This window comes from Tenrec ecaudatus, chromosome 6, assembly GCF_050624435.1.
Source record: "Tenrec ecaudatus isolate mTenEca1 chromosome 6, mTenEca1.hap1, whole genome shotgun sequence".
In the NCBI taxonomy this organism is placed as follows: Eukaryota; Metazoa; Chordata; class Mammalia; order Afrosoricida; family Tenrecidae; genus Tenrec; species Tenrec ecaudatus.
The window spans coordinates 119446346-119467775 of NC_134535.1; the positions used below are offsets into that span (position 1 = coordinate 119446346).

The 21430-nt window shown below is 45.8% G+C and overlaps 1 protein-coding gene across 1 annotated transcript; it reads left to right on the forward strand.

The window, feature by feature from the left end:
• Positions 1-18123: 18123 nt before the first annotated feature.
• LOC142450283 (mortality factor 4-like protein 2) lies at positions 18124-19912 on the forward strand. Its single transcript, XM_075552037.1, has one exon. It carries the CDS (start codon positions 18373-18375, stop codon positions 19237-19239), a length of 867 nt encoding a protein of 288 aa, XP_075408152.1. The 5' UTR covers positions 18124-18372; the 3' UTR covers positions 19240-19912.
• The last annotated feature ends 1518 nt before the right edge of the window (positions 19913-21430 follow it).

A 21430-nucleotide genomic window follows, 5' to 3' on the forward strand; every position in this document is an offset into this window, starting at 1 on the left:
GAGGAACTATATTAAAGGGTCGCGGCATGAGGAAGGTTGAGAAGCACTGTTAGAAGACACAGGACCATACCTGGCACAATAGACCATCATCAACACTCCCCACAGAGTTCAGGATAGACCTCACAAAGGTGGTCTTCGGGATGAGTAAGCATGGAAGAAGGAGGATAGAGCTTGAATTGTGTCTTCCTAAAATGTATGTAGAATCCCAAACCCTGTACCTGTGGATGCAATCTAAAGTAATGCAATCATTTCCCACAGTACAACTGATTCCAGCATAGGGTGGAGCCTACAGCTGATCGCTTCTAGGTTCTATGAACAGGGGGAAAGACACAGAGACCTATCTCCTGCATACATAGAGATAGATGCCACCAGAGGTTAGCCACAGACCAAGGATGCTCAGGGCTACCAGCAAGGAAGGAATTGGCACAGCCAATACGGAATTTGGACTTTTTCCCCTATAAAAATGGTGCAGCAGCGGGCAGGCGGGAGAGGTTGAGAGGGTTGCTGGGAGTGGGTGGGAATTTAACCGCCTATAGCTTCACAAAGGGGAAGAATAAACTCCTGACTGAAAGCCAAGACCACTCCTTATGGAGCAGAGGACAGCATACCTCTTCTCTCCCACCTTTCGGCAGGTCCCTACACCAGCCACCCCTCCAGCAGCACACTCTACCTCGCTGCTGGGTTCAATAATGTGTTGCAATGTACAAACAGAACACAGACAATAATCATAATTATGGGGTTCATTAGGGAAGTCACAGATTACAATTCAGGATGTGGAAATAATCAAGATGTACATCTTCAGTCTGGGCAGACTCTTCTCAGTTGTGCCTGCAGGCAGGATTCTCTCTGACTTCTAGGTTCCTCTGCCCTCCAGCCAAGCCTCTACCCTGAGCAAGTATTACAAAGCTACCAATAAGTTCCCAATGGCATCCCACTACACCAATAACTCTCCTTTCTCACTCCATGCCTGGGAAGCTCACCTAATCATCTCCTGCCAGTCTCCTCATTCCAGTGCCTCTTGTTTCTCAGGAGTGTTACAGCTTGCATTCGCTCCATCTCTCTCTCTCTCTCTCTCTCTCTCTCTCTCTCTCTCTCTCTCTCTCTCTCTCTCTCTCTCTCTTTTGTTTTTTTCTCTCTCTCCCTCTCTGTCTCCTGGGTCTAGGAAATTCTGAATACCAAAATCCCTACTCTCCTCTCTTGTAAAATAAAAGATGTGACTCAAGCAAGAGTGATCACTGAGGTAAGCCTGGTGACCTGAATGCATACCAGCCTAATCCTGTCTCATTAATATAACAAACATAACCTAATCCTCATTAGCACGCCTTAATCCTGCCTCAACAAAAAGAGATATGGGTTTACAACTCACAAAAGCAAGGATAACCACTTCCAATCACACAAAAGGGGCCAGCCACCAAAGACCGGCCTTCAAGGTCTAGGCAAGTTGACACACAGCCTGAAGCCCCACCAGTTCTATACACCGTCTGTGCATAGACTCACCCAGAGACTGGCTAGAAAGCCATTCCGATAATTCACAATGCCAGCAGCTTCCAGAACTTCCGTTCTTTAAAGTCGCAATGCCAAGGCCTTTCTGTTGTAGCTGCACTAAGAAAGGAAGACGAGGATGAGAGGCGGGGAGAACATCCCGGGTAAAGGGTTCAAAAATCCCAAAGACACAGACTAGGTGAAAGCTCTGCCCACTGAGTAAGTGTGAGCATCAAGTATGGGCAGTGGGAAATCGAGCTGGACAAGTAGACAATGGTCAGGTTGAGTTTGGACTTCATCTTGGAGTCCAAAGAGTATTGACCAAAATGATGTGTGTGATGGAGAGACACTCAGTGGGTCTCCAGGCAAGCCAATTGCCTCTGCTTGGCCAACTAGATAAAAATCTCAGGGGTGGGGGAAACGCTCCCTGCCATCAAGTTGATTCAGAATCATAGCAACGCTACAGGGTAGAACTGCCCTCCGTGGGTTTCCAAGACTCTAACTCTTCATCGAAGTAGAAAGTCTCATCTATGTTCCAACAGAGGGCCTGGTGGTTTCCAACTGCTGCCCTTGCCATCAGCAACAGAGTGTGTAACCAGGGTACCACGAGGGCTCCAGTCAATTAGATTGCTCTTGGTTTATTTTTTATGAATTTCTCTTTCCCCACAACAGAGTGTGTAACCGTGCTACCACGAGGGCTCTAGTCAATTAGACTGCTCTTGGTATATCATGTATGGATTTCTCTTTGCCCTCCCACATCTTCCACAGTACTTTACAACATCTGGGCCCAGGGGGGCTGTGTACATTCTTGGTGAGAGATTTGTCTGCGAGTAGGCCTTAACTCTCTTCTAATGCATTGAATCATGGCCCTCCAAGGTTTATGCCCACCCATGCAACCTCAGAATGTGATGTTATTGGGAAATAGAGTCCTTGCAGATGTGGTAGGTGAAGAGTCTCAAGATGAAACCATCCTGGAATTGGGCGGACATGGATCCAAGGACCGGGGGCCTTATAAGAGGAGAGGGAGAGAGAGAGCCTCAGAGAAGGCCTTGTGAAGGCAGGAAGGGAGATTGGCATTCTGCTGGCTCACACCCAGGACACTCCGCACTGCCGGGAGCCCCCAGAAGCTAGGAGAGAGGAATGGGACATTTCAGTCCCGCCCTCCGAGTATTGTGAAAGAATACATTTCTGTTGCTCTGAACCGTCCGGTTTGTGGTTCTTGGCCACCGCTGCCCAACGAAACCAACCCACTTCTGACGCAGCGCATTTTGAGTCTGCCAGCAGGTTGCTCCGACGCTCCACTGAGCCTGCCTCACGCCAGAGGCAGAGTCCTTGTCGCTCCAAGGCTCACCCTCCAAGAAGCCCTGGTTTCGTCTTCCCACCCCACTAGCTGGAAGGCAGCGGCGTGGAGCGTGCTGAAGAGTAAACACGTGTGGAGCGAGAGGACCATGACACTCGAAGCCCTGGAATGCAGTCCGGAGGGAACCGGTGCTTGCGGTCAGCACACTGGCCACCAACCAGCTCGGCCGTCTCCTGCCTCTCGTTATCAGGCTATTTGAAAAATGCCACAGTGACAGCTTAGACGTCCCCCACCTTCCCTGGGATTGACTTCAAGACTGCACTCATTCCCAGGATCTTGATTCTGAGAAAAGTTCTGCGCTGCAACCTCCCTGCTGAAACCAGAGAGGTGCTGCCAGTAACCCCGAAGCTGGGTTCTGCGTGCCCAGTAAGTGCCCAGACTGGTTCTGTGACATGAAACCCTGGGCCCTTGTGGATTCTCCTCTGCCATCTCCTCAGGACAAAACACCGTGTCCAGAGGTCTGCCCTGACTCCTCCCTCTGCGGCCAGGGCCTGGGCAGCCAGTGGTCCAGGGCAGGGCCGCTCTCATCTTGCCCCGCCCCTCTTCCTGACCCGGGGGCTTAGCAGTCTTCTGCCTGTGCCTGCTTTGAGCCTTGGAATTAGGAAGGCCTGGCCTGAATCCCACTTAACAGAGACCTGGTCGGTTTCCATGTCTGACAAGAGAGTGTTCATCACACTTAATTCACAGGAGGGTGGTGAGCATCGAATGCAATCATGCCCAGCCCAAAGGAAATCCCCAGCAACCTTCATTCACGCATCCCTGGAGTTCTGGCACAGAAGGCAAGGCGGTGGCTCCTTGAGTCTGTACATGACAGACAAACAAACCCTGAACCGGGTCAAGTGACCTTTGTCCGCGTAAACTAGGACAGGGTTCTCACTCACTTCCATTGACCCAACCAAAACCAAGCCCAAGTCTTGCTGGCAAGTCCATTTGGGCTCATGGTGCCCCGTGTGCGTAGAGTAGAGTTGATGGATCGTGTTTCCTAGGCTAACATTTTCGTGGGAACAGATCCCCTGGCCTTTTCCACTTACCCAGAGCACCCCTGGTAACAGCTTTTAATATGTTGCTGAAAATTGGGTTTTTTCCCTCTAAAGTGTCAAAGTAAATAGAAAAAATAATGAAGTAAAAGAGCAGAAGAGAAAAGTTCAAAAAAGGCTGCGGCTAAGAAGTCATTATAATGAAATGTGTAAAGACCTGGAGTTATAAAAAGAAAAGGAACGGGCAGGATAAATCTCAGGCTGAAAGAACCAAAGACAAATTCAAGCCTCGAGTTGAAGGATTCTGTGGTGGGCTAAATACTGAATGATGCAGGAAGCACCGAAAGAAGATGGAAGGACCACAGAGTCTGTACTAAGAAGAATTGGTCAGCATTCAACCATTTCAAGAGATTGTATATGAACTTGAAGAAGTCCAAGCTGCACTGGAGGTACCAGTGAAAAAAGTCCCCAGGAATTGGGAGAATACATTTGAGGTGTTTCAATAAACTGAGACAGCTCTGGACGCCCTCACTAGTCTATACCAAGCTATTTGAAAGACAGCTTCCTGGCCACCTGATTATAAGACAGCCATATTTGTGCCTATTCCAAAGAAAAATGACCCGGGGAAATGCAAAAACTATGGAATGATATCATTACTAGCATACGCAACTAAAATGTTGTTGGAAATAATTTTAAAATGGTCGCAGCAGTACATCAACAGGGGCTTAGCAACAATGCTTGTTGTAAGGATGGTCCCGGAGCAGACAATGTTCCCTGCTGTCCTGCGTAGGGTTGCCATGATTCAGAATCAAATTGATGGCATCTAACAACAATAGAGAACTACAGATTCCCTTCTCTCCCTTCAACAACACTTATCTCCTTGGAAACTAAAACCAGGCAAGACAAATGGAAGCCTTTTCACTTCTCAAAAGAGATTGACCCAAAATACAATCTAATCCTATCGATTGTGTCCTGCTTCTTTAACAACATAGAGGGTAGGACTTACAACATACAAGATGTATTTGCAACATAAAGGAAAACTACATCAGATTACAAAATGGAGAAGAATTGCATCACACTGAGAATCAAGGCCCACTCAACACATATTTGGGGGGGACACAATTTGATCCATAACAAACCTCAATCATGATTTCCTAATGTATCAGTAGAAGTCAGAAAAAAGTACTGGGGGTGGGCAGAGCTGTTAACTAAACATTGATTGAAACCCTATTGTATTCTAGTGCTTTTCAGTGCAGAAGGATAAAGGAGAATTATTTGTGCATTCTTTTGACATACTTGTATAAAATACCCCCTGTGTGTGTCAAATGTGTAGTGTTTCAAAGGAAAGTAAAATGATAAATTTGAAAACCCATCCAAATCATTTTTGTATCTAAATTCCTTTAGTTGCCTCTCTTGGATTAGAAAATCAGCAGATTACAATTTCGTGTGGCCTGTTCCTTTGGGAGATAAATTTATTTGATGTGTTTGTAGGGACAATTCTAAGTTGTGCCGTCAAAAGGGCTAAAGCTAGTGTCCCACACAGCAGGGTAAGTAAAAAGGGTCCCCAGTTTGCCTCCCAGCCCCTCAGCCACAGCTCAGACACGGACATCTGGGCCAATGGGGCCACTGGATACCAGGTATTGTCTCACTAGCTGAGTAATTCCAAGATCAACACAGACCCAAACCCTGGGTGAGACTGCTGTGAGAGTCTCCGGGCCAGTGCTCAGGAAACGCCTTGGGCTCTCCTCAACCTGGGACACTCCGCACTAGTAGCTCCCAAGCCACCCCACCTAAGGCAGGTGGGCTGAGAACAAGGGTGCTATTGGACTCGCGACTAAATGCACCCCAGTCATTTCCTTATTTCTCTTGTACTACCCCAAACCACGGCCGTTGGAAACATCATTTCAAGAAACTCATGGGTGTGACCCTGGGAGGGAACAATGTAAACAGGCACTGACAAAGGTAAATATTGACCGGATTATTTTAATGGAGAATCACTTTACTAAAGATGAAGGCACTAGATCACTTAGTTTCTCATAACCAAGGCTTGTCCTCCTTACCCTGAGAAGGAACTTCTGAATTGAGACCGGTGGGAATTGTATTGTCAAGAATGATGGCTCTCTTTCCACAAAAGAATAATGATATGGTGTGTGTGTGTGTGTGTGTGTGTGTGTGCATGTGTGTGTGTGTGTGTATAGAGAGAAAGAGAGAGCAAAGGGGTATCCTATCTTTTGTCAAGTATAAGTCTCACATCAAAACTACAAGGTCTAGTTCACCAGAGATACTAAAAGCCCAGAATCGGTTAGGCCTGAATGTCAATTGAAACTCAGTCTTTTGCTAGCCAAGAGGGGGCTTCAAAAAGTTCATGGAAAAATGGAATTAAATGATAACGGAAGGTCGGTGGTTTGAACCCACCAGCATCCATGTGGAGTCAGATGTGGCAATCCACTTCCCCAAGGACTTACAGCTGGGAAGCCCAGGGGGCAGCTCTATCCTGTCGTATAGAGTCACTATGAGTCAGAATCGAATTGACAGCAGTGGTTTGGGTTTTCCCCCATCTATAAAGTTGAAATAATATTTATTTTCAGTATTATTAAGTACATTAGTAATAATATTGGGGGAATACATAATATAGCATCAATCAATAAACACAGGTAGTCACAGATTTATGACAAATTACAACAAACCATACTTAGGATCATCTGGTTTTTGTTTGTTCTTTATATCTTATTGTTAGTAACATGTACTACATACAATGTTGTAGCATGTAATTTGTTGATACTCGTTTCCAGATGTTGAAAGATTGAATTTATAAAAATACTGATAATAAAAGGTAATAATAAAAAAATGTATAAAAGGTCTTCAACTTAGGACAGAATTGATTTATGATAGAGTAGCAGGACCGGAACCCCACAGTAAGTCAGCAACTACCTGTAGTAGCTCTCGCTCAAAACTCCCTGCCACCAAGTGGATTTCGATCCATAGTCACCTTACAAGATGAGTAGAACTGCCCCTGTGGGTTTTCAAGGCAGTGTCGGGTGACATATTGGGCTGTAACCACGGATCGTAGTTATGAACTACCAGCCGCACCAGGAGAATAACGGGGCTTTCCACTCCTCTAAAGAGTTTGTCAGGAGACCAAGTGGGAATAAAGATGGCCAATCGAAGAAGTGAAATTCAGAGAAGCCACGTGATATGTCAAAGGTCTTAAATCTAATTCATTGAGGACGGAGGACTAGAGACCAAGACTCCAGCCTCCTGTCCAGGTGTCTAGCTGCTAACCGCACCAAACCCCACTAATCTGTGGATTCCAACCCATAACAATCCTACAGGACAGAGTAGAGCCACCTCATATGGTTTCCAAAGGTGTAAATCTTTATGCAAGCAGACTGCCACATCTCTCTCCTCCGGAGCGGCTAGTGAGTTTGAACAGCTGACCTTTCTGCTATCTGCTAAGCACTTCACCACTGCGTCACCAAGGTTCCTATCTATTTGAATACCTGTTGTTAATTCTTTTGAGTATATCCCTAGGAGTAGAACGGCTGAGTCACATGGAGATTCTATGTTTATCTATTTTGGTTTATCTACCAAACAGCTTTCCACAGCAGCAGTACCATTCTATAATTCCATCAGCAATGGATACCAGTGGTTCTCAACCTGTGGGTCATGACCCCTTTGGGGGGTCAAAGGACCCTTTCACAGGGGTCGCCTGATTCCTAACAGTAACAACATTACAGTTATGAAGTAGCAGTGAAAATGATGTTATGGTTGGGAGTCACCCCAACATGAACTGTGTGAAAGGGTCGCGGCATCGGGAAGACTGAGAAGCACTGGGATGAGGGTCCCCCTTTCTCCCCATGCTCATCAACACTATCTCTGTCTTGCTTTCGGATCGCAGTCATGTCAGTGGGGTGAAGCGGTATCTCAGTGTGAGGAGGATTTACATTTCCCTAATGTCCAATGATGTTGAACTTTTTGTCTTGTTTGGCCATAGATATCTCTACTTTGATGAATATACTCAAGTCCATTTTAAATTATTTTTATGGTTTTTTTTCTTGTTTTGTAATTGAGTTGTAAAGATTTTTTTTCTCTAAACATTCAGGATACTGGGTTCTTATCAAATACATGATTTGTAAATATTTTCTGGTGAAGGAGTGAAGTCTAATCTGCCAATCAGGTTGCAGATTGATGATCTCATTTGGAGGCACAACGGGGATAAATAGCTCACTGGAGGCCAGACCCAAACTTTCTGTTACATATTCCTGTTGATAAGCCCACATGGAGCTACGCTGGTGGACACAGAGCCCTGGAGCTGGAGGAGCCACGTGGAAACCCCTGCCAGCACTGAGATGCTTCCACTGCCACTGGATCCACAAGACTTTCCACCCACTGGCCTATGATCTTCCTGCATTCAGCATCAATGTAGGGGTTGTGTGAGTCTGAAGAGGGATTTATAGACTGGTATTGGAATTTGGGGCTGATATCAGAATTTATGGACTTGATCTGGACTGGGCTGGGATGTTTTCTTCATATATAATTGCTCTTTTATATAAAGCTCTGATACACACATGAGGGTCTATGAATTTGTTTCTCTTATTAACCCAGTATAACACAGTGTCCTAGAGGATCACTATGGGTCAGAATTGCTTTGATAGGAGTCTTTGTTTTTATGATGGAAATACCACAAATAAGGGACTAGAGTTTAAAAAAAACAACCAAGAATTAATTTTCTCACACTTTAGAAGTTCAAATTCAGAAGGCCACCTTGATGAAAAGTCTTTTTCTCTCTGTTGGTTCTGGGGGAGGCCCTTCCTTGTCTCCTTTTAGCTCCTGTTTCCTGGTCACCTGGAGATCTCAGGCACTCTGGCATCTCTCTTTCCCCATATGTGCTTGCTTACTTTTGCTTTATCTGGTGTTTTGCTTTGTTTTTTAATCATTTGATTGGGCGCTCTTACAGATATTATAACATTCCCCAGATCAATCACATCAAGCAGTATTGTACAATTGCTACCACAGTCAGTTTCAAAACATTTTCTTTCTTCTTGAACTCCTTGATATCAGCTCCCCTTTCCCCGTGCCCCCCACATTTATTTATCTATCTATTTATTTATTTGCCACATCTGACAATATACAGTTTATCCATTTGCGTACAATTCTGTTGTTTGCTCTGCTACAGTGGGGTTATGCAGTCATCAGTACTATCAGCTGCTCCCTCACCCCACCTCTCGCTTCCCGTTCCTTCATGGAACCGTTACTCCTATTACCACTTTTGAAGGGGTCTCTATCCTGGCTTTCATGTATCGAACCATCTTAATCACATGAATGAACATATGTAAGTCTAACATGATTAATGAGGTAAAACAAATAAAAACCATAATAGTACAGGGAGGAAATATTGAAGAACTAGAGGATAGTTATGTACTTCAGCAGTGCTATTCCACACCCTGGATTTATCCTCCCTTCCATGTGACCCTTCTGGGAGGGACTGTCCAATTATCTTACAGGTGGGTTTGGGGTCTCCTCTGCATCCATATGCCTTCACATAGATTTGATTGCTTATTTTTGAACTCTGGATACCTATTCCCATAGACACCTCATGATCACACAGGCTGGTGTGCTTCTCTATGTGGGCTTTGTTGCTTCACTGCTCAATGGCTGCTTGTTTGACTACAAGTCTTTAAGACCCCAGAAGCTATATCTTTTAATAGCCGGGCACCGTCCACTTTCTTTCTTTTTTTTTTTTAAACCGTCCACTTTCTTTCTTTTTTTTTCTTTTCTTTTTTTTTTTCTTTGAAGGGAGGGGAGGGAAGGGAGAGGGACCAGGAGAGAGACAGGGAGGGGGAGGGAGAGGGGGAGGGAGAGAGGGAGAGGGGGAGGGGGAGAGGGGGAGAGAGAGGGAGGGAGGGGGAGAGAGAGGGAGGAAGGGAGGAAGGAAGGGAGAGGGAGAGAGGGAGAAGAAGAGAGAGAGGGGGGAGAGGGAGGGAAAGGGAGGGAGAGGAAGAGAGAGAGGGAGGGAGAGGGAGAAGGAGAGGGAGAGGGAGAGAGGGAGAAGGAGAGAGAGATGGGGAGAGGGAGGGAAAGGGAGGGAGAGGAAGAGAGAGAGGGAGGGAGAGGGAGAAGGAGAGGGAGAGAGGGAGAGGGAGAGGGAGAGAGGGAGGGAGAGAGGGAGGGAGAGAGGGAGGGAGAGAGGGGGAGGACCGTCCACTTTCTTAACCATATTTGCTATGCACCTATTTTGTCTTCAGCCTTGAAACAGTGTCAGGAAGGTGAGTATCATACAATGCTATATTATTAGAACAAACCATTCTTTCACTGAGATAAGATTTTAATAGAGGCCCAAAGTCCATCTGCTTCCTTGTTGTATTTGCATTTATATATATACACAAATATGCCTGTATTTATATATGTATACCTATATATTTTTCCTTTCTTCTTCTTTCCTCTTTTTCTTTTTTTCCCCTCCTGCTCACCCACCCCACCTCCATCATTCACCTCTCAGTAATTCATTTCAGATACAATTCTACTGATCAGACACGACCAGAAAAGCTACATCCTCCTCTCCATCATTTAAAACCCTTTCTATTCCCTTTATTGCCTCACCACTCTCCTCCCCCTGCCTCCTTCCCTCCCATGCCCCCCAGGAAGCATCAGTCCTGGTGCTGTCTCTGTAAGATTGCCTATTCTGCCTGTCGTGCATAAATAAACAGGCACAAAAGAGAGAGAGAGAAGAAAAAAAAACTGTACAAGTAGTAACAAGTCTATCGGGGATTCTGACAAAGGGCAGATGGATATCTCCCTGTCAAACAGAGAGAAGGTCATGCTATCATCCATCAGTCCGGTCTCCTTTTCTTTCAGGGTTCCATATCCCAGGTCCCTCTTACCTAACAACACACACACCCTTTTGTTCTTCAACATTTGTGCCCAAAAGGCGCACATCCTAAAAGTCCCCATTCCTATACCTGCAGTCAGGTATAGTACCTGACCACCACCACCAGAACCACCACACCATTACACCTTCAGACTTCTAGTGTGGTCTCCTTGTGTGAGACAGATTCAAAACAAACCGGATCCTAACATTTCCTCATCAACATAACAAAGAAATGCCATCATCAAATGAGATTAGAACCAGATATATAAACCAAGTACTAAACTATTGCTGGCCAGTCCATTCTGATTCGTCCTGACTCCGTAGAACAAACTAGAACAGCCCCACAGGGTCCTCATGGCTGTAAATGTTTATGGAAACAGACTGGCACCTCTTCCTCCCACAGAGAAGCTGGTGCGTTCTAACCACGGACTTTGGATTAGCAGCTACATGCTTACCCTCAGGGCCACCAGAATGAGAATTTATAACACAGATTTCTGGGGTGTGCAATTCATCCCATAAGAGAGTCATGGCTAAGAATTCATTGCCAAATCCAAGTTCATATAGATTTTCCCCTTACGTTTTCCTCTATCTAAGAGTTTTACAAATTTGTATACGGGTTTATTTCTAAACTCTCAGGCTCATGTGTGTGGGGATTGGGGTGGGAAGGGCTAGGTGAAGGTTTACCAAGCAGATCATTAGTTTTACATTCAACGATTCATACACATTTTGTGTCATTCATCGGTAGCAATCTCCTCACTGTGTTATCACTTAGGCCACTTCCTCCCTGTGCTTCCTGCATCTTGCCCTCCTCCTTTCCTAGCTCTCTGAATTGCGCCCTTGGGTAAACACTGCTCTCAGTGTTAGATGATTAATGATTTTATAACGGGGGTGATTTCACTCCCAGACCTAAAGGGTAAGGACCACTGTGTTGAGCATCCCACCAATTTCTAATCAATCAGTAAGTCTGACCTCTTTTATGATTTTGAGTTTTGTTCCACATTTTTCTCCCACTCTACCCAGGAACTTCAAATGTGACCCTTTTCAGGGCAGTTGGCAGTGGTAGCTGGGCACCATCTAGTTCTTCGGGTCTCAGAGTTATGGAGACTGATGTGATTGTGGTCCATTGGTCCTTTGGTTTGTAGTCAATTGTTTGCATATGTCTTTTGACTTCCTTCACTCTTCTTTCCTTCAGACAAAGAGAGTCGTGCTCATTTTTTACCTTTACAAAAAGAAAAACTCCAAAGTGATGCTATTAGTCACGCTTTACGGATGAGAAACTGAGGGCCAGCAATGCAAAGGCCTGAGGCTTAGTTACAACTTCAGAAAGTGCCACCGTATTTGCACAGCTCAGCCGCTCACTCCAGAGCCAAGCCTCATTCCCGCCTCCTTCTTCCCTGCCTACAAGAGGCCCTGCATGTGGGTGACTTTACAGGGATATTAGAAGCTGTGCCTTCTCCCATGTTTTCCCCAGAGAGTGAGGCCATGCCTCTCTATGGGCCTCGCCCTGCTGAACTCATTTGCAGCTGGCGGTACCCTGTGGCTTTACCAGTACTCTACTTGTAGACATTTACGGTTTGGCTTGGGTTGAAGCTCCTCCCTTAGTTCAATTTCCTCAGTAAAAGTAGCTGACGACTTGACTGTACTAGCGCCAGGTTGGCGTCTCTTATCAAATGTCTCTATTCCATTTGTTTTCCCTAACCCATGCTTTGTGCCTGGATTCTGTTTCTGGACATTCTAAGATAGCTAAAGGAACTTTCAGAGGGCTGCATACTAATTTGGCATTAGTCACAGACTTCTCCTCATTGCTTGCCTTCCAGCTCACCCCTAATCCTAAGGGATTGGAGCAAGTAGGGCCACTTTAGTGGAGAGCAAGCTGGGAAGGAGCCGCTCTCATTCCACATCTCCTGCCCCTCTCCCCACTCACCATAACCTGCCAATTCTAGATTAGAGTGGCAGATCTCCAAATCTCCATTGTCCTTTGAACACATCCCCACTACTGACTTCTCTTTCATCTTTTTCTTCTTTCCACTAACATCTGGTGAGTACTTTCTTTTTTCTGGGCTCCCTGTATCTCAATCAATGTTTCCCTCTGTGGACGGAGCTGATAAGCATGTTCATTGTACGGGGTAGAGGGCAGATAAGGTTTAATGGGTTACCTCTGGAGCACTTTAGTGGAAACCAAATACCTACATCAAAGTAAGAGTCTATCATTGTAAATATTAGCATATTAGTCAGCCAGGTGAAGAGGAAAATGGATGGTTCGGTCTCGTGTGGGTGCCTGGAGGTCTTAAGGCCTTGAATCATGTTATCAGGAATTCACCTGCTCTGCTCTTTTGCAAGATTGTTGGCAAGTATCCTTCCCCAGCTCAGTCCAAAACAGGGATATATTAAACACCTACTGTGTGCAGGACATGCCATTATTGTAATACAAAGTTCTTGGTCCTTGCATTCCAAGTTTTGCAATCCAGAAGCAAAAGTATAGTAATCATATCGGGCCAGTTGGAATTCACCCTCTAATTCAGTGATAATCCACTATGGCAGGCAGCAGGTGGGGAATGCTACCTTCCAATAGGAAACCGGGAGCTTTGAGAAAGTGGCATTTTGCCTAGGCCTTAAAAGATGGGTTGGATTCAATCAAGAGGCCAGCACTGCAGAGAGAAAGGTGCAGGCAGAGTGTTAAAACGACTCATGGAGAAGATGTGAGGGAGAACGCTTTCACACCAAGGAGACTGCAGAGCCCCTGAACGTGTGTGAAAAGTTAACGCCTCTGGACATGTTTCAGGGCAAAGGCTTCACCCCCTTCTCACTCTTCAAGGGCTTCTTAACTCACTAAAAGCGAAGAACAGCAGCTGTGTGTGTTGAAGTTAAAAGAAGGCCCCTCGATATTAAAACACTTGTTTTTCATTGCCTTCCTTTGGTTTTCCCAGCTGTGGAGCACAGGAGGCGTGGATGCATGATGATAATAACTGATACAGGGGTTATCAGGGAGGCAGGGGGCATGGATAACAGGGAGGGGAAGGGGATTTGGGGAGGAAGAATGAGGGCAGGCAGGGGCACTAGCCCTGACCGCGACTGCACAGCTCATTTTAAAGGCGATCTAACCACGAGGGGATGCGTGCGGGGAGGAGGAGGGGGGAGGTGCTAAGAGGGATGTGGCGGCGCTGACTGTACAATTCCCCTTGATCTCATTGGACTATTCAATTGTATGATATGTAAATGGTGTGCCAATAAAACTGTTGAAAAATGAAAACAACAAATAGAATATATAGACTTAGGACCAAAAATCACCCCCCCGCCCACACACCCTCTGTTTAGAAGTATACCGTGAGCACGTAGACGTGTGAATGAGACCCTCTGACCACTTCCGCTCCTGCGCAGGTCCCGTAGCACACAGCTGGGCTCATTTGGAGAGAATGGTTTCCTGGGCCACCTCTAGCGCATTTGGCTGACCAGGAAGGCCCAGGAAATGACTGCTCTCTTGGTCAGCCGGGTCCGCGGTTGTTTGTATGACATACCTGCCACTCGTCGGCTAGTTTGGTGTACAATGAAACACTGGGGCATGTTGCTGGGATTCTAGAAGCTTCAGTACTGGGACTTCAAATAGCAGCAGGGTCGTCCGAGATGAACAGATCTCATCGCTGTCTCCAGACTAAGAAAAGACCATGAAGAAGGAATGGCCTGTGTACGTCTGAACAAGTAGCCACTGGAAACCTTCTGAATCGCAGCAGAGCAGGGTCTGAGAGGGAAGCGCTCCTTGGGGTGGAAGGCACTCAGATGATCAGGGAAGAGCTGCTTCCGTACAGTAGAGTTGGCCTTCGTGGTATGGACAGAGCAAAGTCTCCGACCTTCATTTGCTGATGAAACACAACTCAAAATGAGAAGAAAAGCTGCAAACATCTATTAAATATTTGAACGTGGAATGTGCAAAGTATGAATCTAGTCATCAAAAATTAACGAATGCATAAAGTGCATATGGGGAGCTGAAATGCAACTGTGGGGGCCTTTTTGAGTCATAGTTTTCTACCCTGGGAATGTGACATGGCATAGAATTTGCGATAAATGGCAGGGGAGGGGACATAGCTGGCCTCCTCTAGCATCCCTATTGCCATGCCATGAGGCAAGGGCCAGACACCTTCACCTTCCAGCCTTCGGTACCTATTCTGGCAATCCTTTCTTCCCTGTCACTGTGTGTCTATGCTGGGTTCGAGAATTCATTGTCTTGGCCACATAGAACTCACTGATAATACTAACAACTTAGGAAATTTAGTAGGGAAATCAATAGGTTACCACAAATCAGCACCAGCAAAGAGTAAGGATACAGTTATTGGTCTCCTCAGCCAGCAGCAAAATCTCTCACTCAAATTGTCAGTCTCTCAGCCACCTAGTCCCTTGGCCTTTGGCTCCATGGGCCAGGGAGCCAGCCAGTCGGTCACTCTCGACATCTCCGCGGCCTTGGGCTAGATGAGAAGGCATCCCATAGTGTTTGCACTGCTCTTCACAGGCTCTGGTGCATCTGTTCTCAGTGGCCTTTGCCTCTGCAGGCAGAGATCTTAGACATGCTCTTCCAAGGTCCGTGGGGTTTCCCTTTCTGCTCTTGCTTTAAAGATGGCTCGTCCCCATAGCCGGAGAGGTGGTCATGAAAGTTGACCGATCCCTGTCTGAGTGCAGCCCACACACTATCTGCGTGGTCTCGCCTGATGATTTATTTGGGGGCTACAGAGACTTGGGTGGAAGAGTTATATTAAAGAAACTTCACGCTGCCAGCATATGATTAAAAACGGATGGCATGAATGGAAAAGGTCCACGCTGCCCAAAAGGCATTAGCAAAAATTAAGGCTCTGAAAACGGACAGAAAGTGGCTCAAAACAGGGATGCGACCCTAGACGCACTCACTAGTGTGTGCCAAGAATTTTGGAGAACAGCCACCTGGCTGAACGAGATCCAACTCTGTGCCTCTTTCAAAGAAAGGCGGTCCAAGAGAATGCAGACATTATTGAACAATATCATTGTTCGATATCATTAATGTAAGGAAAATTTGGGTGAAGATAGTTTAACAGTGGTTGCAGCAGTACAGAAGAGGCTGTGTAGCACAAGGATGATCATATTTTTACGTAAGATGGATCTTTGCTAACAACAAAGACATTTGACTGTGTTGATGAGAACAAATGATGGATAGCATCGCAAAGAATGGGAATTCCAGACGACTTCATTGTGTTCCTGTGGCATCCGTGTGGAGACCCAGAGGGAGCCGTTTGAACAGAACAAAGGGACACTACATGATCTAAAATCAAGAAAGACATGCATTGGGGTTGCGTCTTTTCACCACACTTACTGAGTCTGTATGCTGAGCAAATCATCGATGAGACGAGGCCTGTCTGAAGAAGACATCAGGGTTGGAAGACAGCTCATTACCAGCCTTTCATAGGCAGGCCACGTAATCTTGCTTGCCAAAAACCAAGCAAACTTGAAGCACTGACTAATGAAGAGCAGAGACTACAGTGTTCTGTGTGGATCATGACTCAAGAAAAAGAGAACAATAGTTCTCCCAACTGGACCTCCCAACTAGATAAGAGCATGAAAAGCTCAAGTGTGCGAGTGTTTGTCTCAATTCAAAACAGGTGAAATGTTGATTGATGACACACTTGTTCTGGACATCTGTCAACCTCCCCAATGGACGGAGAAATGTCTACTCATAGTGCATTTGGAGTTTGTTCCACCAGGTCAGACTGTTAATCAAGCTTCCTATTTAAAAAGATTGCGTAACCGTGTGCAACAAAAAAGGCCTGATTTGTGGCAGATGGGGACTGGTTTTGCCACCACAACAATGCACCTGCTCACACAGCCATCTCAGTGTGCCAGTTTTTGGCAAAAAAAAACCCAGCATACCTCTCTTGCCCCATACACCTGACCCACCTGACCTTACTCTGTGTGGCTTCTTTTTGTTTCTGCAAATGAAGATGGACATGAAAGGACAGCAATTTGACAACAGATGAGGTGAAGAAGAAAATAAGGGGGATGCTGTCAGCCATCCAAACAGATGGGTTTGAAAAATGCCTCCAAGAATGGAATCGCAGATTGGACAAATGTAGTAAGTGTGTAATGGAGAGTACTTCAAAAATGCTAAGTCTTTTTTGTAAAAACGAAACATTAAAATCATAGCTTTGGGGGAAGAAGTGGTTTGGGGGAGATCCCCCATCAGAGATTGAAGTTGATGGCCACCCTCTCCAGGGGGGTTTGTGAGTTCAACTGGATCTTTATGCCACAGAGGGCAGCTCCCAAGATCATTCCTTCCACACCCGGTGGAACTAGTGCTCGTTGGCAGCACCAGCCCCTTCCCAGGGAGCTCTGAGAAGAAACGTGGACATCGGACAGCTTCTGACACAGATGTTTGACAGTGTCACTCTGACAGGAGAGGCTCCTGAGAGACAATTTAGGCTTCTCAGGAGACAAGGTCAACCTGAACTGGAAATGAGTTTTTTTTACTGTATATTCTTTGAATGTGTAGTTCATAATCATTTATTCAATATCAACTATGAGTCCAATTCTGGGCTAAATCCTAAGGTTATGATTATAAACAAACGCATAGTGTCTGCTCAGAGAAGATGCAACAGTCTCATCGGTAGAGGGGCAAAACCAAACCCACTGCCATCGAGGCAATGCCAACCCATAGCCACCCGGTAGGACAGGGCGGAACTGTCCCCATGGGTTTCCCAGACTGTCACTCTTTACAGGAGTAGAAAGCCTGTCTCTCTCCCTCAGAGCGGGTGGTGGTTTCAAACTGTTGCCCTTGTCTGTTGCAGCCCCATGCATAACCACTGTGCCCCAACATCTTGATGAGAGCACACGACCTCTTCTTCCCAAAGATGGCTGATGGGTGTGAACTGCTGACCTTGGGATTAGCAGCCCCAGGTATAACCCGCCAGGGCTCCTGTTCAGAGAACCCCGGTGGCCAAATATTTAAGAACAGTGTAGGGAATGCCAAGAACGAGAAGTTATTAGAAGTGGGGCAGGGCTTTAATTCTGTTTGGCAGCAAAATTCTATTTTAAAACAATAAGCTATAAAATGGAAACAATAAGACATACCTCTTACAGCTGTTGGAAGGAACAATAAGGCATACCTCTTCCAGTTGTTGAAGGGTGCATGTGAAGTGTTTATGTATGTGAAATATGTGTGTGTGAATGTACGTGAAGTGTTTAACTCAGGGACTGCTCCTGCTAAAAAAATTTTTTTTAATTAAAAAAAATAAGACTCGCTGCCATTAAGTTCATTCCAATTCCTACTCGGCTCCTAAATAAATGCCAAGATTCACAACCTAGGACAGGCAAATTAATACCTTTCTCCTCAGCCTCTCAATCTACAAATTAAAACTAATTCATCTCCCAAATTTCTGGAATCTTCAATCAATCTGTTGCCTAAAAACTCTGAAAGGGGCCTGAAGGGTACTGTGCTTGCTGATCAGGACAAAAAGGTCAGCATCCAAAAAGCGAACTTTGCTGCCTGCTAAGGATCAGAAGATCTGATCCTGCTTACAGAACTGTCCCTCATTAAAGAATTTTAGATCCCCACCTCATCCTTCCAAACCATCCCTGAAGACCTGTAAGAAAGTTCCATCTGAGAAAGCACTAGGAGTTCTTGGGAGGAGAGGAAGGAAGAAGATTATTGGTTGGAATAAAAACAGGGTTGAATGAGTTCCAGAAAGCAGGGCTCTCAAACCCGTGGACAACAATCTGCTGAAGAAGACAACTTCAAAAAACCAACTAGAAGCAACATGCAGAGAAGCAAGATGAGAGGGGCCGCCTCAGGAAAGAAGACAGCTGGTCCTCAGCAGAAGAATCTGGAGCCAGCTCTTGCGGGTAGATGGGGGGGTCGCTCTGCAGAGAATCCCCCATCGGGATCCGCAAGGAAGACCAGAAAGAACAAGCAGAAGCCTCCTGGAAACGGAGATGGTGGCAGTACCAGCGAAGCACCTCAGCCACCTCGGAAGAAAAGGGCCCGGGCAGATCCTACTGTGGAAAGCGAGGAGGCATTCAAGAATCGTGTGGAGGTGAAAGTGAAGATTCCTGAAGAATTAAAATCATGGCTTGTCGAGGACTGGGACTTAGTTACCAGGCAGAAGCAGCTGTTTCAGCTCCCGGCTAAGAAGAACGTGGATGCCATCCTGGAAGAGTACGCAAATTGCAAGAGATCTCAAGGAAACGTCGACAACAAGGAGTATGCGGTTAATGAAGTTGTGGCGGGAATAAAAGAGTATTTCAATGTGATGTTGGGGACTCAGCTGCTCTATAAATTCGAGAGGCCCCAGTATGCTGAGATCCTCATGGCTCACCCTGAGGCGCCTATGTCTCAGGTTTATGGTGCACCTCACCTTCTGAGATTATTTGTAAGAATCGGCGCGATGTTGGCTTACACGCCCCTTGATGAAAAGAGCCTGGCATTGTTGTTGGGCTATCTGCATGATTTCCTAAAATACCTGGCTAAGAATTCTGCGACCCTGTTTGCTGCCAGCGATTACAAAGTGGCTTCAGCTGAGTACCACCGCAAAGCCCTGTGAGGGTCTACCGACCACTCGCTGGTAATGTCTGGATATCTGTAAAACTTTTTTTTGGTTCTTAGTCCTTTTTCTTGTATAATTGATGTTCTCTAAAATTGTTGATGTATCACAGGGCTGACATTTAAGTTCATTTTCTGTTTGTTTCAAACAGAAAATAGAAGGGAGTATAGACTCCTTTTCTCATTTCAAAGTTGCTACCAGTGTGCACAGTTATTAGACAATGAAGAAACCTTCAGTAGAACATTTTATTGCCTAGTTGACAACATTGCTTGAATGCTGGTGGTTCTTTCTATCCCTTTGACACTACACAATTTTCTAATATGTGTTAATGCTATGTGACAAAATGCCCTGATTCCTAGTGCCAAAGGTTCAACTTAATGTATATACCTGAAAACCCATGCATTTGTGCTCTTTTTGTTTTTATGGTGCTTGAAGTACAACAGCCCATCCTCTGCAAATCATCTGTGTTGTTGTTCCTTAGGCATTCTACCTTTGCTGAAACTGTTGAAGGATGGTGGTTTGTTTCATGGTTTTTGTATTTGAGTCATACATATTCTAACATGATAGAGGCAATGCATTGTTGTGTAGCCGCGGTTTTCTGAAAAGTTGATATTTTAGGAATTGTATTTCAGATCTTAAATAAAATTTGTTTCTAAATTTCAAAGCAAAAAAAAAAAACTCTGAAAGGTGTAGAGGAGACACAAGAGGAATGAAAATTATCCAACTTAGAGGGCTTCCGATAAAACTGGAAAACTAGTAAAAGCCAAGAGCAGTCACAGGAGAGCACGACGCCGCAGGGTGAACCAGTGCTGTGTTACTGGGGCTAACCCTCCTCTGCAGAGGGTAGAGTGGGGTTGCAGCAGTCCACACAGGCGGGAAGAGGGAGAGGAGGCTTCCCACAGAGGGGGGCACTGGGCTCTTCCTTGAAGAAAGTATAGGTTTCTACTAATCAAGACCAAATATAAAGGCAGAAATTAACGTGAGGTGTTCGTGGACAAGCAATGAGATTACAGAGGATGTTGGCAGAAGGCTTTAGACTGTAATCTTAGACTAGGATGGAACCTGTCCCAGAAGTACATCCTCAGAGGCAAGGACGCAAAGCCTTCCTCTGACGTACTCGGGACATGTGGTCCGGAGAGACCAGTCCCTGAATCTGCTTGATAAAGCAGCGGGGCGGCTAAAGAGAGGGAGGCGCTCAACAAGATGAACTGTCACAGTGGCTGCAACAACGAACTGAAGCTAGAAACAATTGTGAGGATGGCGCAGGATCGCACAGTTTGTCCTGCTGCGCATCAGGTCTCTATGGGGTCAGAACAGACTTGATGGGGTCAGTCAGTTCCACAAGGGGCATAACAGTTCAACAGAACCTTCAAGGTCACCTAGTTCAGCGGATGAGATCTCCACTATGCTTACTCCAGGGCCAAGCAGCCACCCCTGCTCCCTCGGCTGTCACTCCTCAGAAACCGAGTCCCCTTACAGCAGTCACTGGGGGACCTCTTCCCAGCTGCCCTCCTCTCCCCAGGCCCCTTGTCCAGGGGGAACTTTGCCCATCAGCCTGTCTCCGGGCCAGGGCTTCTTAGTAACCATGGGCTCCTTGACCATCCTGTGTGTCAGAGAATGTTTGGGAAGTTCAGCTTGAGAGCCGATGATGCCCCAAGAGAGTAACCAATCAGACCACGTAGTGTTTTATGTCCCCATTAAATTTTAAAAAGCAAACAAACACTCCCAGTCTGGCACCAAAGAAAACAAATGAGGCAGCGATGAGAAAGCAGGGTGTGACCCCAATAAACATAAACCAGTAGAGCTGGAGGAAGGAAAGAAAAAAAAAAAAAAAAAAAACTTCCTTCAAGAATGGCTCACCTTGCTCAGTTTCTCTTGGGTGCAGTGGTGTGTAAGATACATCTACTTGTTGTAATTTTAAGTTGAAGGTACAATTATGTTGTGCCTTCAAACCACACCACCTTTGTCCATTTACTTATAGCTATTTCTCAGTCTCTATCCAACAGCACATTTTGAGCCTATGCCCAAACAAACATGTAAAAAAAAAAAAAGAGTAATTTCCTGGCAGGAAATGCCTCGGCAGTTAGTCCTAACTCTGTCTCTAACCAGCACGGTGACCTCTGGCATATTCATAACTTTAGGCAACTACAATTCCCTCCTGGACCACCACAAATTCTCATCCATCACCTGC

Excerpts from the sequence above, each read along its gene's own strand:
- LOC142450283 (XM_075552037.1), top strand. The coding sequence starts at position 18,373 with ATGAGTTCCAGAAAGCAGGGCTCTCAAACCCGTGGACAACAATCTGCT.